The sequence below is a fragment of the Musa acuminata genome, chromosome BXJ1-2, assembly GCF_036884655.1.
Source record: "Musa acuminata AAA Group cultivar baxijiao chromosome BXJ1-2, Cavendish_Baxijiao_AAA, whole genome shotgun sequence".
Taxonomy (NCBI): Eukaryota; Viridiplantae; Streptophyta; class Magnoliopsida; order Zingiberales; family Musaceae; genus Musa; species Musa acuminata.
The window spans coordinates 19425001-19440384 of record NC_088328.1 but is presented as its reverse complement, the minus strand read 5'-3'; the positions used below and the strand labels follow the sequence as shown (position 1 = coordinate 19440384).

The 15384-nt window shown below is 35.7% G+C and overlaps 1 protein-coding gene across 1 annotated transcript in view; it reads left to right on the top strand.

Annotated features, from left to right (window-relative positions):
* The first annotated feature begins 245 nt into the window (after positions 1 to 245).
* Positions 246 to 15384, top strand: part of LOC103970034 (acyl-CoA-binding domain-containing protein 6) — a 15490-nt gene continuing 351 nt past the window's right edge. The window contains exons 1-18 of the mRNA XM_009383664.3: positions 246 to 587; positions 1001 to 1071; positions 3043 to 3106; positions 3176 to 3247; positions 4646 to 4849; positions 4944 to 5021; positions 5208 to 5318; positions 5426 to 5492; positions 5582 to 5643; positions 6086 to 6225; positions 8823 to 8949; positions 9042 to 9156; positions 10020 to 10108; positions 11249 to 11332; positions 11423 to 11608; positions 11937 to 12092; positions 12188 to 12247; positions 15320 to 15384. The exon at positions 15320 to 15384 is cut by the window's right edge and continues 351 nt beyond it. Coding sequence (XP_009381939.1) covers positions 441 to 587; positions 1001 to 1071; positions 3043 to 3106; positions 3176 to 3247; positions 4646 to 4849; positions 4944 to 5021; positions 5208 to 5318; positions 5426 to 5492; positions 5582 to 5643; positions 6086 to 6225; positions 8823 to 8949; positions 9042 to 9156; positions 10020 to 10108; positions 11249 to 11332; positions 11423 to 11608; positions 11937 to 12092; positions 12188 to 12247; positions 15320 to 15384 — 1898 coding nt within the window. The 5' untranslated portion in view covers positions 246 to 440. The remainder of the gene's footprint in view (positions 588 to 1000; positions 1072 to 3042; positions 3107 to 3175; positions 3248 to 4645; positions 4850 to 4943; positions 5022 to 5207; positions 5319 to 5425; positions 5493 to 5581; positions 5644 to 6085; positions 6226 to 8822; positions 8950 to 9041; positions 9157 to 10019; positions 10109 to 11248; positions 11333 to 11422; positions 11609 to 11936; positions 12093 to 12187; positions 12248 to 15319) is intronic.

Below are 15384 nucleotides of genomic sequence, written 5' to 3'. Positions count from 1 at the left end.
CCACCAGTGGACTTGGTTTGGATTAACAGTTAAAACCTTTGTGAGTAACTACGGTTCAATGTTCGTCCGTGTAGACCCGACGTCACCCGGCTCAAGGCTGAACGGTAAACAGATCAAATATAACGGCTTATGACGTACCGTCAGACGGAAATTACGATAACGGCGTCACGGCACGGGGTAACGCTCCCCAACGTTATATTACTCGCCCTTGTCCGAGCGAGTAAATTACCGCAGTTCATAGTGAAGACGATCCAAGCATCGTACCGAAGGCAAGCAAGCAAATTGACTTTAGATCGAGACGACCTCTCTCCCACTCCTCGCTAAGAAATAGAGAGCGTGACTCCGCCCTTGGCTTCTCTATAAAGACTCCCACCCCGCCCTCGGTCGCCTCTTCTTTCGCTTCTTGAATTAAGCTCGCGTTTTCCTTTTGGGGAGGACGAATGGCTTCGGCCGGCCTTGCTTACCCCGATAGGTTCTACGCCGCCGCCGCCTACGCCGGGTTCGGCGGATCTCCCCAATCGTCAGCGGCGGGCGCCTCTAGGTTCCAGAATGACGTCGCCCTCTTGCTCTATGGCCTGTACCAGCAGGTGAGATCCACGGCTCCTTCCTTCGTTTCTTGAACCTCTCGTCGATCTGCATAACTTCTTTCGTGGGTTCTTCGGTCTTTCTTCCCTCGATATGTCTCAGGCCCGCGATTGCCCTTCTCTTTTCTGGAATTTCTAGTCGGTCCATTCTTCTTCGTTGATTGCGGTGGGTTTCTTGGTCTTCCTTCGGTTGGGAGGGCTCGGATCTGCTCCCCTGTTTCGTCCGTTCGACATGTTCTTTGTGCTAATCCTGATCGTGGAAGATCTGCCGTTGGGAGTCAAAATCTGTTCGATCCGTCAAATTTCTTTGGATCTGTGTCAGGGAATTGTTAGACCTACGTGACAAAGAGTTTTCCAAACCAGATCTTTGAATCGTTAACCTCCTAGTTCTTTTGGAATTTGTTTCCTGGCTGCAGGCAACCGTTGGACCTTGCACTGATCCAAAACCGAGAGCATGGAATCCTGTGGAGCACAGCAAATGGACGAGGTTGGTGTTATAGGATTTTTTTGTTATTACAATATGTTGATAGGTCAAAGTTGTTATACTTTCTTAGAGCATGATCTGCAGGGTATTTGCTTGCTAAATTTTGATGAAAAGAAAATATTACAATTTCCTGCTACTAGATGTGACATTAAACGTACCTGTTAAACATCTTTTTTGTTATTTATTTACTATCTTATGTTAGCATCTGGCGTGGCTAAATCCTTATTCTCCAATTCTGCATTGGAGATTGCTGTTCTAATCCATTTTCATGATGAAAAACTACTCCAGTATCAAAGACAGATGCTTTTGCTCTAAGCAAGATTTGAAGTACTGGTCACTGGCTTGACTAGTTTGAGTCCAGTACACACCAACGTACCAACACAGGGTACATCAGTGTACCTACCAGTCATAAGGATCATATAGAAAGAGGGGAAAAAGAGAGGAGCAGCAGAGAAGGAGAAGAGAGGAGGAGGAGAGGGAGGAGAAGAAGAAAGTGAAATGATGAGGAGTACCAGTAGGGAGGAGAAGGCAACAATGCAACGGAGTGGCTACAGCCAGGCGGTAGGGAGGAGGAAGAAACAAAGGAGAGGAGAGCGGTATTGAGAGAGAGAGAGAGAGAGAGAGAGAGAGAGAGAGAGAGAGGAGAATGGGAGGAAACCAAAGAATAAAAGAAGGCAGCTGCCGAAAGCTTTGAAAAATTAGAAAAGAGGATATCATTCATTGATTGATTCAAGGTAGCTTTTTTGTGTCTTGGGTAGTAAGCCTACCACCCAATACCCTCTAGTTTTGATGTTATAAGAGATGTGTACAATGGAGTTTGTCACTAGTGTTAGGACTTCGATGTATCAAGTTTTCTATAACCATAATTGTGTATCAAGAATTTAGTTTAAGTCCATAGGTTTTCAATTTAGTTATAAATGAGCTTACTAAACATATTTTGTATAAATTTCCATGATGTATGTTATATGTTATTTGTATTTGTTTGATTGATTCTATACTTGAGTAACTAAGACAAATGATAGAAACTAGATGTTTTAGACAATGTGGGGCAAAAGTGAATATATGGTGTAATTTCAGCATTGAAGAGAGAAACTTTAAAAGTATAGTTTAGATGGGCTAAATGATCCTGTGCAAAAGAGTTTTAGTACTTTGGACTTTAATTGAGCAGGAATGGAAGATTATGAAGATACTATTTATAGAGTTAAACAAGAAAAAAGGGGTGTACCCAGTAAACCAAGGCTCCTGCTAATGACCCTTAGCTAAACATGATAACTAAACTAAAAGGGGCTCAACGTGCTCCGTGATCATCATCTCCCTGTTAGCTAAAGGAAAGTTTTATAAAGCAGTTGCAAGGAATAAGCAGTGCTTTATGGTTTAGAATGTTGATCAGTTAGATAATAATAGGTACAAAAGGTTACTGTTGCTGAGGTGAGAATATTGATAGGAAATGTTCATGTTTAGGAATAATTAGGTGTGAATCTAACAAAAGATAAGGTGAGGCGAAACTATTTAAAATGATATGAATATCTCCAAAGAAGACATAGATGTCCTTGTTGGATGAGGTGAATTGATTGAGGAGGTATAGAGAGACCCAAGAAAAAAATACTAAAGTAATAAAAAGAGCTGGAATTGCTTTTAGCTTGACAAGTGATATTGCCCTAAATTGTGTCGAAATGTAGGAAAAAATCAATATTTCCAACTCCATATAGGTAGGATATCACTGCTTGTTGTATTCTTAGGTGCAAGATATGTACCTTTTTTATTCTTTCTATATATCTCAAACTCACTAGGTAACTCCTTTCACCTTTTTTTTTTCTTGATCAATTCCTTCATCTTTGTATGAGAAGTAGCATGTCAGGTTACTCTTGTACTACTACCTCTGAATTATAATCTTCCAATGATATAATTGAATGATCTATACATTACTTTTTGTTTATGTTGAATATCTAAGACTAATAACTTCTCTGCTATCAGTTGGCATGGACTTGGAAACATGGCTTCAACCGAAGCAATGCGTCTGTTCGTGAAAATTTTGGAGGTATGTGTATGCTTAGTATTGCAGTTGTCATACAAAGGTATGTTGATAATAATTTTTTTTCTCTATTAGGAAGAGGATCCTGCTTGGTATTCAAGGGTTCCTGAACTAGCAGCAGAATCTGTTGTAGATGTTGAAATGCTCGTAAGTATATTAGGAATTATTTCTTGTTTGCTAAAAGTTATAAGTCAATCATGCATTTCGGTCAAGTGATTAACAACTACTTAAGGATCATTTATTATGTGTAGCACATTTGTTGCTCATATCATGAGTGTTCATTGACATAAACAGTAAAAGAAAGGTAAAAATATCTTGTTGACAGAAGTGCAAAAAGTTGATAGGTTTCGAGTCTGGCATATTATATCTTTCGAATGCTATTTTGTTTTATATTAAGACATCTGTTTGTTATTGTTTAGTATTTTTAGACTATTTACATCCACTGTTTGAACTCCACTTGGATCATGTGATACTCTTGCATTGGATGATTGATTCAAGTACCTATGATAATGAAACCTTTGTTCTAATTAGGGATTTATTATTTTTTTCCATTTCTTTTTCACTGCTTTGAGCTCCTTGTCTGTAGTTCATTTATCACTTATGCTGGTTGTAACAAACGCTTTGTCCTGAATCCCCTAAAATGAAAAAGCACACGCTCCAGAGTTTATCCCAGTCACCCAAGGATTCTTGCTACTTTGAATTGAGAATGCAACTATTTGGCTCTCCTTTTTGTGAACTTGATTATTCAGCCTTTGAGAAGCCTTGAAGTAAGCTTAATCATGAAAGAGGTTTATGGTAAGGCTTAGTAGTTTTTGATATATTCAGATGTTGTGTAGCCCTTTCACTTGGTAGTAAGTCCAAAACTTGTCAAAGTCTAACTGACAATATTTGGAAGATGCAAATCTCATGTATTATACATATCGATAGACATAATGAATTGTTAGCAAGGTCAGATTCCATAAATTAGTCGAATGGAGATAATATATCCTATCAAGATGTCTCAAATATCCAATGTTTTGGAACAATAAGAAAAAAATGATGAAGTAATCAGCTTAAAATGATTAAGGGCTTGAAGAAAGGCTTTGGAACAGTGAAGAAAGAAATATTTGGAATTGGGTGCAAGATTGGCCAAACTACGGTTGAATTGGATGCAAAAAATTTGACGACCGAACAAACACCATCACGGCTCATTTGCACTTGCCACAGAATGGGATCTCAAGGATGAATAGGTAAATAGTAAATACTTTATGTTTCTTTTTGTGACGGTGCATTGTTCTATGGCTTTAAATGCAATACTATGGAATCTGAGTCCACAATCATGATTTGGTAGTTTAGTCTTCCTGTTGATCTAGCTTGTTTAATTTCAAGCTCTAATATCATACAAGTGCTATCTTCACCAATATAGACATATATCTTTGTGTCCTTGCCTAGTAAGGATAATTTAAATAACTATTTTGATCTAATTATGTTTGAGAATAAATGTTTTCTTTGACTTGTATATGAATTATCATCATCCGTTCTTATCCTGTTAATTTACCTTCTTAGAAACCAAAAGTTGAGCCAGCTACTGTGTCAGCATCGGAAAATGGAGACTCCTTACCTGAGACAAAAACTATTTCAACAGAAAATGGACTTCTGTTGGAGACACAGGACAAGGATGTTGTAATGGAGGGTCTTGGCTTAGTCAGTATATATGATCAATGGGTTGCTCCATCAGTATCTGGACAACGCCCTAAGCCTCGTTATGCGGTGTTCTCTCTATTCTTTGATTAATTTTATATTGAAGCAGTGAAATTATTCTTATTCCATTGACAACCAAATTGTGTCTGACATCTATTTGCAGCATGGAGCAGCTGTTCTACAAGAAAAAATGTATATCTTTGGTGGAAATCACAATGGTCGTTACCTTAGTGATGTCCAGGTATGTTGATAATGATGAAACAAGTAGGCACAATTGCGTTTGATCAGCTCCTAGTTACTTTTGTATTTCTTCTTCTGGAAGTGTTTTATTTTAATTAGTAGAACTGTTCTAACCTGTCCTGATTTTCACTTATGTTTACTAATTAAGTCTGAATTTAATGGCTATGTCTATATTTATTTACCGAAGGTTCTGGATTTGAAAAGCTTGACATGGTCAAGAATAGAAGCTAAGGCACTTGCAGGGTCCTTGGATTCCTCAACCACTGGTTCAGTTGCGCCCTCTGCTGGCCATTCCTTGGTAACATATTGCTCCGCTGCAAGAACTACAGTTGTTAATGGCTAATAGCTAAATCGTTGAGGGACTATGTAATAGGAATTTTCATGGTCGCTTGTTAATCATTGCAGATTCCTTGGGGTGACAAAATTTTATCTATCGGAGGGCACACCAAGGATCCATCTGAGACAATTACAGGTTCAAGTCATTTTGCTTACACGGACTTCCCTACCAACTTCTCAATTTTTTTTCCACTCAGAATGACAATTTAGTTACCATTATGCCAGTGAAGGAATTTGATCCTCAAACTTGTCTCTGGTCGAACTTAAAGACATATGGGAAACCACCGGTAAGTTTTATTCGATCTGTGTTCAGCATATATTCTAGACCATTAGATCTCATGAAGCTTGTTTGTGTTCTAATCTTCTTGAAGTCGATTTGTTTTGAAATTTTGAACTTTTATGTTTACAAAAACTGAAACTTTAAATAACTTATAGTTTGAGGAAGGAGCAACTGTTTGCCATGGAATATATTACCATTGGCCTTTTTCTTTCAATTACTATTTTTCTAATTGTGGTAAAACTTGCCTTGCAAGCATCTGATGATTAGTTTGTTACATTTTTTTTCATTATGTTATGGATGCGAAATAAGATTTTGATAAAATAGGATTGGACAGGTTAAGGAATTAATTATTGTTAGGATTATTTGGTTTTTCTAATTTAAACATCCAGTTTTTTTGAAACCTAGCTATCATTGCCTACATTTCATTTTTAATCTTCTTTCTCTTGTAGATTTCTCGAGGAGGCCAATCGGTCACCCTTGTTGGGAACACTTTGGTTATATTTGGAGGCGAAGATGCTAAGAGATCTCTTCTAAATGACTTGCACATTCTTGACTTGGAAACTATGACCTGGGATGATATTGATGCCATGTAAGAGTTACTTTTCTTTTATTAATAATTCAGTTTCTTTTTTGACACATTGGTAAAATAAATTCAAGTTCCCAGTAGGCCACATTTTATACACCTTAAAAATATATCATTTAAAGAACCTGACAATTACTTAATTCTACGTGGGTGTGATTGGTGAATGGTCATCAGATAAACCTAGCTAGAAGTTGTGAGGGGGAAAATGAGCTATTGGCTTTTCATTCTGGACCTATCTTCATCATTTTAATGTACTTTATGTCTACAAGGTCTTTAATGGAGACAATGGCATGCTCAGTTTGGGCATTTTGATAAGTACAGTGCAAATCAGAATGCCTTCATCTGCAAATAACTTTTGGTTAGATAATTATCTACCCTCAGTAGAATCCGATAGGTGGATATTTCTGATCTTTCAGGAGTAGTTAGAAGTTAGAACAAGACATGCTATTCTTGGATCTGACATGAAAATACGCAGAAGTGAAAGATCTTTGCACAAATATGATAAGATTACAAAAGTGTACTTAATAAAGTGTTCTACATGAATCAGCTAAAAGCATACATTTAATGGGTGAAAAGACTTCCAACTTTACCTTCCTTTTCCTCCTTAACTTGATCTCATGGCCTTTCCAGAGTTAACTCTTCATTTTTGTATGCATGTTAAAACAAAAGAAAAAAGTAGAAAACTTGCATGAACATGAAATCCGACTATTTTCATTCTCATATATATATACTTAATATATTCATCATTGCTGGCAACTACTAATCAAAGTCATCAGTGTTTCATCATTATCTTTAATTTATGACTGTAACAAATAAGGGTTGTAATTCATTTTGAATAGGAAATTCAATTGTTTATAAGAATGTTTTATGTGCCTAGCATGTTTAATCATGTATGAACTTTGAATGTTGAACCATGTTGTGCTTGCGTCAGCTTGTACCAGGTTCAAGTTAAGGCCTGTGACTCTGCTAGGTAAAAGATGGATGCATGCTCATCAATGCCTTGAACTAGCATGATGCATGTTACATCAATTTCCACTAGCAAGGCACCACAAAAGACATGCACCTTTGTGTCATGCTATGATTTCGTTGGTGTACAATATATATATAGCAGTAGTTTTGACATTTTAATTGTTTGGTGTTCACATAGACAACAAAATTCTATTGTAATATTTAAATTCCCTGCATTACGAGCATCTGGAACTTAGTCTTTCTTTAATTTTTTTTTATGTGCATACTTGCCCGAAGTTGTTTTCCCTATTAAGTGCTTGTTTCTTTTCCCTTTGTAAAATAATCTTAGCTCCAACACTAGTTGCAAGTTCTTTTGAGCTAGTTTTACAGAAGTACTACTTCAACTATTTGTGCATATATACATATATAATTTCTTTTGACATATATTTAAAGTTCATGAATGTATTTCTCATTTGCTTTTAATTCCTGATGTATTCAAGTAATCTGCAAAGTTGACGTATTGTTGCTTCTTTCACCTTATGTATACAGTTACATATAAGAGATTGTGTTGCTTATGTATTCATTATCACTAAAATTCGTAAATCATGTTAAAAGGGCAACTATTAATGAAATCAGTGGGGTTCTTTTTAAGTTCCATACATGTATTGAAGTGCCTGGATGCCAGTGTGTTTGTTGTATCAGTATACAGGATGTAAAGACACTGTGTGCACAATGTGTACCAAACTCATGGTTCATACCTGTTATTGGCAGCTACAGTAGACAATCTTATCTTTGTTTATATATCAATTGAGATGCCTTTTAATCTGGCATCTATCTTGATAGTATTTAAATTAATGACTATCTTTATGTCTCTCTGAAGACCTCCAATACACCAACCATACTCCTAGTTAACTCTTGAGACCTTAGGGATATCATGTGTGATTTTCTTTTTCTTGTAATGTGTGAACCAGATCCTCACCAAGTCACTATGATTGATATTTAATGAATCTAATTGATGTACTTAAATCTTTTGTGATTCTTAACCTTTTCCAGAATCTTTATAAAAATGATGTGCATGCAGGGAACATCTGAAGGTCATTCTTTGCTTGTTAAGACCTTCATTAATTGCCTTCATCATATAGTACACCATATCTTGCTGACTGTATTTAATATAGCATTCTGCTTCACTGAGAATAGTTTTGACTTGTCTTCTGACATGTAACTTCTAGTGAAGGCATTGATTAATGACTATTAGTAAGAAATTTGTAGACCTAAATTACTTGGTAGTGGTAATAGTTTTTCTCCGTGTGGAAACATGTAATTTACGTGCATTTGACAGACATCGTGAGATCTTTACACAAGTTCATTGGTATAGGAAACATTTAGTTAGATGTGACTTCATCATATAACTCACCAGTTTTTAAGTTTGGAAAGGAGGAATGCTTCAAGATACACACAATCACATTTCATGATATTGTTCTCTCATTCTAAGTTTTGAACTCTTAATGCTAACATTAGGTCTGTTCAATGTTCATCTCTTTTAAGCACAAAGCTGTCTTGTGAATTTTGTTCTATTAGATTACCATCGTAATTATGTGATTATGAACAATCCAATTAAATGTTTCTCTGTTAATTCTCTCTTTATTGTGTTTTAGTGGTACACCTCCGGCCCCAAGATCGGACCATGCTGCTGCTTGCCATGCAGATCGGTACCTTTTAATTTTTGGTGGTGGATCTCATGCCACATGCTTTAATGATCTTCATGTCCTTGACTTGCAGACTGTAAGAGCAACTTCTTTTTTTAGATGTTATGACACAAAGATAATGGGTTAAAATCTTTGTTAACATTTATTTTTTAATTTGACCTTTTGCAGATGGAATGGTCAAGACCAAAGCAGCAGGGTGTGACTCCCGGCCCACGAGCTGGCCATGCTGGTGTAACCGTGGGGGAAAACTGGTTCATTGCTGGAGGTGGTAATAATATGAATGGTATGTTTGTAAAACTTCTATTTTGTTTCCTATATCATGCCTTTATTTGTTTTTAAAACGAACATTCTTGAAGTGATAGGTTGTGCACGCTTGCTCTATCCAAGACTTTGTTTCCGATCTAGTTGGCATATGAACTTTCTTTCTGAAGCTCCAGTTCAAACTTCAAACAACATGCTACATAGTTATAATTAGATAAAGCAATATGGTGAATGAAGCTAAAGTCATGAATAAGGTAGTCAAAAGGTTTTGGAAAATAGAAAGGCTAATTCTAAATAATTATTTGAGTATGAAAATATCAAAGACGAAAGCATCATAAAGAGTGCCAGGTTGTTCAGTCTGATTTAATCTACTTTCTAATGAGTGATTTGGTTGGTTTGGTCTTGTTAATGAGAAACTGAATGTTTGCAACATTGACCAAATAAATCGTATCAAACTGGATGTACCTATTTAGCTCTGTCAGTTTATCTAATTTTTCTTTCTAACACTGAACTTTAAAATGAATTGTCTACATGGAATCCTGATTCTGGTCCGGATAAGCATATTTTGGTCATTATTTAATTTTGCTTTCTAACACTGAACTTTGAAGCATTAATTTGACTAGAATTTGGTCATTATTTTCTTTTTTGGTTTTTCTTCCTGTTGTGTACAATTATGGATTTAATACATTACATTATTTTACATTATGAATGCAAAAAATCATGACTGTTAACAACTTAACACCATGTTGTTGTTTGATTGAATGGATTTTCACTGATTGTATATTTAAGTGAATGATAGAATAATGTTCACTTTTGAAGTAGAAAGATTGTGGGTTTTCTTTTTTCTATTCTTCTAAATTTAGAGCTCATGCCTTCTTTTTCCAGGGATCTCTGAGACACTTGTTCTGAATATGGCCACATTAGTCTGGTCAGTTGTCACCACTGTTCAAGGACGTGTGCCCCTTGCTAGTGAGGTACACTCATCTTTTTGGCTAGTCAGTTTTCATAGGGTTGATAGATGCTACACGTTTGTGGCTCTGAAATTCATATCTAGATGATAATAAAAACTGCTTCCAACTTAACGTTAACTTTGTTGTTACTAATAGCTGTATGAGATAAATGCAAAAATATGACAGACACAATCCATGCAATGCTATAACAGTATATATCATGACCATATGTAACTTTGGTGATTAATTAGATTTGCTTATACTTCATAATGGGTGAGAACAAAGATAAGATAAAAAATGCATGTATTGATTAAGGTAAACAATGTCTGATAACATGCATAAAAATTTATTTTATTTTATATATTTTTAGTGAATGTATTTTATGGAGATATTCTGGAGCATCAATTGTCAATAATTTGTTGTTTAAAATGGCCTAACCGCCTAAGCATGTAAATTTTATTTATTGATTGCATTTTACTATGACTTCCTAGAATTGATAACCTTCTGGATTATGATCAAACAAACTGAAGGATATCATGTCATATAAGAAATGCAATAAAATTATTATTAATTAGACAAAGTATGGTTTAATTTTTTATTCTCTTGTGGAATAGTGTAGGAACTAATTTTAGTGAGATGTTTATATCTGTTAATCAACTCTCGATGTTTGTAATTGGATGTCAACTGTTTAATTTCTCCACTGAGGTTATTGAAGCATACCAAAGAGGAAAGCGAAAAAAATGAACTTGCTAAACAAGTCAATAATAAATTGCAGTGACCTCTGATATAACTCTTATTAGTTGATGGAACTGCAACAATACTGTTATTTTATTATAGCAGTGGAAATTCTGATATATAATAGTTTAATCATGAATGAGCTTTTCTGGAATAAGGTTTTGCACAATATGTTCACTGTCTTTACTTACTGAATGGTTGCACCTTATGATTGACTAAAAATTATATGTTCAGCGAATGCAAATGATTATAGGAACTCATTAACTGTGAGCTCACTTTATTTGTCAGTTAGCATCATATGACTGAGAAGAGGAACTGTTTCTTCTTTTTTTTATAAATTTAAATGTAGAAAGGCATCCTGTTGTACATGATTACAGTAGTGAATGTTTCTGAAGAGGAAATTACTAATGTTGAGAGTTACATTTTTAGGGTTTAAGCTTGGTAACAAGCACCTACAAGGGAGAAGATTTTCTTGTGTCATTTGGAGGTTATAATGGGCGTTATAGCAATGAGGTAAACCTAAGTTTCAATTTATGTTTGTTTTGTCTATTCTGGTGTTTTGGCTGCTTGAGTTGTATTCATGCAAATTTTCTGGTTGGTTAGGTCTATGTTCTTAAACCAAGCCACATCTCAGATCTGCAGTCGAGGATGATAGATGGGCCTGTGTCAGACACCATTGCTGCAGTGCTTCCAACAACAAATACAAGTAGGGACATGGAACCTGAGATTGAAGGAGCTCAAGATAAAAAGATAAAGGAAATTGAGATGGACAATGGTGATTCAGAGCTGGTAGGGATGTAACATGAAAAGTTTCCTCTCTGTGAACTTTTTAATTGATTAGCATCAGCTTATACATAAAAACTGAAACTAATTGCCAAATTTATAGAATAGCTAAATTGTTTTCCATTCCTTGCTGGATTCCTTAATCAAATTTATAGCATAGCTAAATTATTTTCATATATAGTGGTAGGCTGGTAGCATTGTATGTATAACTGTTTTCTGGGTGAATAATAAATTTTGAAAGTCATTTAGAATTGTGAAATAAGATTTTTATTAATTTCTCTTTTATATGATGTTTTCAACATAGTTATCGTCTAACTTCCCTTGAACTTTTCAGAATATTAGAAATGAAGAAACAATAGAAAGAATTGTGGAAAGCCTGAAGGCAGAGAAAGAAGAACTAGAATCAACATTTAACAAAGAGCAATTGCAGAATCTCCAAATTAAGCAAGAGCTAGCTGAAGCTGAGTCTAGAAACACTGAACTCACAAAGGCAAGCTTCATATCTGTTCTTTATCAAAATAGATATTTATCTGAAGATAAAATGATTAGCATAAATAAATTATATATTATTTCTGGACTATGCAGGAGCTTCAGTCCGTTCGTAGTCAGCTTGCTGCTGAACAGTCAAGGTGCTTTAAACTTGAGGTATGCATGCGAATTAACTGATAACTTATCAGTTTGGATGTTTTGATCCACTTTTGTTCCTTTGTAAGTTCCAGAACCTATCACACTTTTGCCTTAACCTATCACACTTGCATGAGCTAAGTGGTAAATCACATCTAGAATTGGTATGCACATGCACATCTTAAATTTTATCAACTTCGAGGAAGTAATATCTTCAAAATGCATAGGCAGCAGTTTGTGGTGTTAGTCAATGTATTTGCATGATAACTTGCAAATATATTGCTTCAAGCTATAAACCATCATGATGTACAATTGTGGTAAATGATAATAGATTAGGGATTTAAATTTCTTGTTATTGTACTTGCATTCACTTCGTTGAAAATTTTAGAATAGTGAATGTGATTGGAATTATTATCTCCATCTTAGGAGTCTATCTTGGATCATATGATTAGTGAATAAGTAACTATAGTTTATGCATTTAAGAATCCAGATAATGTCTAAGCCCTTTGTAGGAGTTCCTTTTTTTGTTTAAACACCTTGAAAATTTCCATGAATTTAAAAGAATGATGTTTAGCTTCTCTAGTATTCTTTCTTTATGTAGATATTGTATTCTCACCGTTACTCTTAAACCTTGCTTTAACATCTTCAATATTTACCTATGCTTTGGTTACTTCACTTAAAAATTTATTTCTTGCTCCTAAAAAAGATAAACTAAAGATACGACTTCAGTTGACCAGATTTACCTACTTGCATCCTCTTTCTTATCTAGATTTTTTTTTACTACTTGTTCCTTGTTTGTAATTGACTCTTTGTATTCTTTGGAATATGGACTAGTAATGTATGATTTCTTTCTAGATTTTTGTACATAAGCTGTATATTTTCTTTGTTTTCTATGTTAGGATGGCAACCAGTGAATCCTTTAAAAACCAATCTCTAAAACATAATTTTGGAGCAGATGCTTATTAAGAATTCTTACCTGCTTCAAATCCTTGATTTGATTTCATTATTGCCATGTTTAAAATGATAAAAAGATAATATTTTTTGCATTGCTATTGAGTACAGAAGCTGAGATAAGATGATTGTTATTTTGAATATATATGGCAGATCGGGGGTTGGGCGGGTGGGGGGGGGGGGGTGGGGAACATGAGTTCATAAGATCGAAAATTTATGCCTTAGATAAATTTATGCATACAATAAATAGCTGAACAACGAACAAAGGTTATGTTGGCATTGTTGATCAATAGGATGAATCAACAGCCTGTTAAAGTAAAGCCATAGCAAAGAATGACACCAAGGCAAATGCACAGACTGCAATGAAGGCAATGAAGCAATAGTCAAGCAATGAAGTCCTATGAACAATCATCCATCATTTTTTTTGTTCAAACCATAGTTGTGAAACAGCCTAGGCAATGGACCAATCCTATAGCCAGGCAAAAGATGCCTATGTGATAGCCCAAGTGGCAAACTTTTAGTGCAATCGTCCCAATTATCTTTTGGGTCATCCAGAACATTTTGTGTTGTAGAAGTTAAATACTGTTCATGAGAAATTAGCATTTCAATATTCCTCGAAATTTCCATAGCAATGACAATACAATTTGGAGGCATTTTCAAGCAGTGATTTAAATAGGCGCTCGGGTGAGGCGAGGCCCCAGCAGCTCATGTGTGGACCAGGCGGCGCCCTTCAATGAGGCGCTGCTTGGGCGCTTGCCCGAGCCTAGCTACCGAGCGCTTCGAGCGAGCGCCCGGTTCATATAAGGTAATCAAACCAGACTTTTAAGTCTAGTTCGGTTCAATAGTAATTAGTTGGTTTGATTGAACCAACTAACGCAGTTTCTTACCTCAAAAGTTGCCCTTCACGCTCGCACGACCCTGAGCCAACCGTAGCGTTTTCTCCTGCTGCCTCTGACACAATCTTCCTCTATCGCTGATCGAGTCTTCCTTTGTCACCGATCTTTCTCCCGCTGCTTCTGCTGCAACTGTTGTCTGCTGCTTCCGCCGTTGTTGCTATTGTCGTTCACAACACTGCCACAACTATCTTAGACTAATCCTCCACCGCTGCTACTGCCAACTTCTCACCGTTACTTCTCTTCCCACTTTCCATTGTTGGTGATATATTTTATCCCTTTGTTAATTATATTATATATTTTTTATATTTTAATATTTTAGAGTGTCTTGTTTCGTTTGAGCGAGTGCCTCAAGTGTTTTGGGACCTTAGTGCCTTTTGGCGCCTAGCGCTTTTTAAATCACTATTTTCAAGAACAATCCTCGTTAATAGAAGCAATTAGTTTAAAAAAAATGACTCCTACAGAGTATCTTAGCTCAAACAACAATAGATGTGTGTACTGCACATGTAGAAATATTTGGTATTCATATTTGAATATACATATTGCAAATCTTTAAATATGTAGGTATGTGTCATTATGATGGTGCAGGTGACAAATCAGAGATGTGCTCTAGGGCTTGTTTGCTGTGCAGGTGACTCATCTATTGTGACATTGGTTTAAACCAAGGACATGGTATTAAATTAAGATTTTTTTGGGCCTGCATCAGTATATTGGATATTTGCATGTAGATGAAGTTATACCAGTAATACTTGGTACGCATCATGGGGTCAAACTTGATATTGAGATCCATGTGATTGATGTATTTGATGAAGGATTACATGTCAAGGGATCTAGATGTGTAATAGAAGGCACGAGTGCATGAGTCTACTTCAGCAAGCAGACAGATTACTTCTGTGGTACCATCGACACTTAGGACACAAGGTGCAATTAGTTTTGAGTAATCCATTGAATTAAAGAAAATTTATGTTAGTGTTATCTTTTACAGCTCAAGGAAACATAAGATGGAAGTTTCTTTTTCTTCTTTCCCTTTTGGAAACCATTTCTTCCACTATATACTGTGCAAAATAGTTGATGTTGTAGTCTTGTTTTTTCCTTTTTTATGTGTTCTACTTGTTAACTGAAATCCATACATATGAAATACATTGCTTCTCTCTTTTGTGACTGCATTGTAAACTATAATATTTCATTCGGGAGTGTTAAGTCTACAAAGGCTGCAAGTACCTAATGGTTGGAATATTATTGCCGACAGGTTGATGTCGCAGAACTACGACAGAAGTTACAAGCGATGGAAGCGCTAGAGAAGGAAGTTGAGTT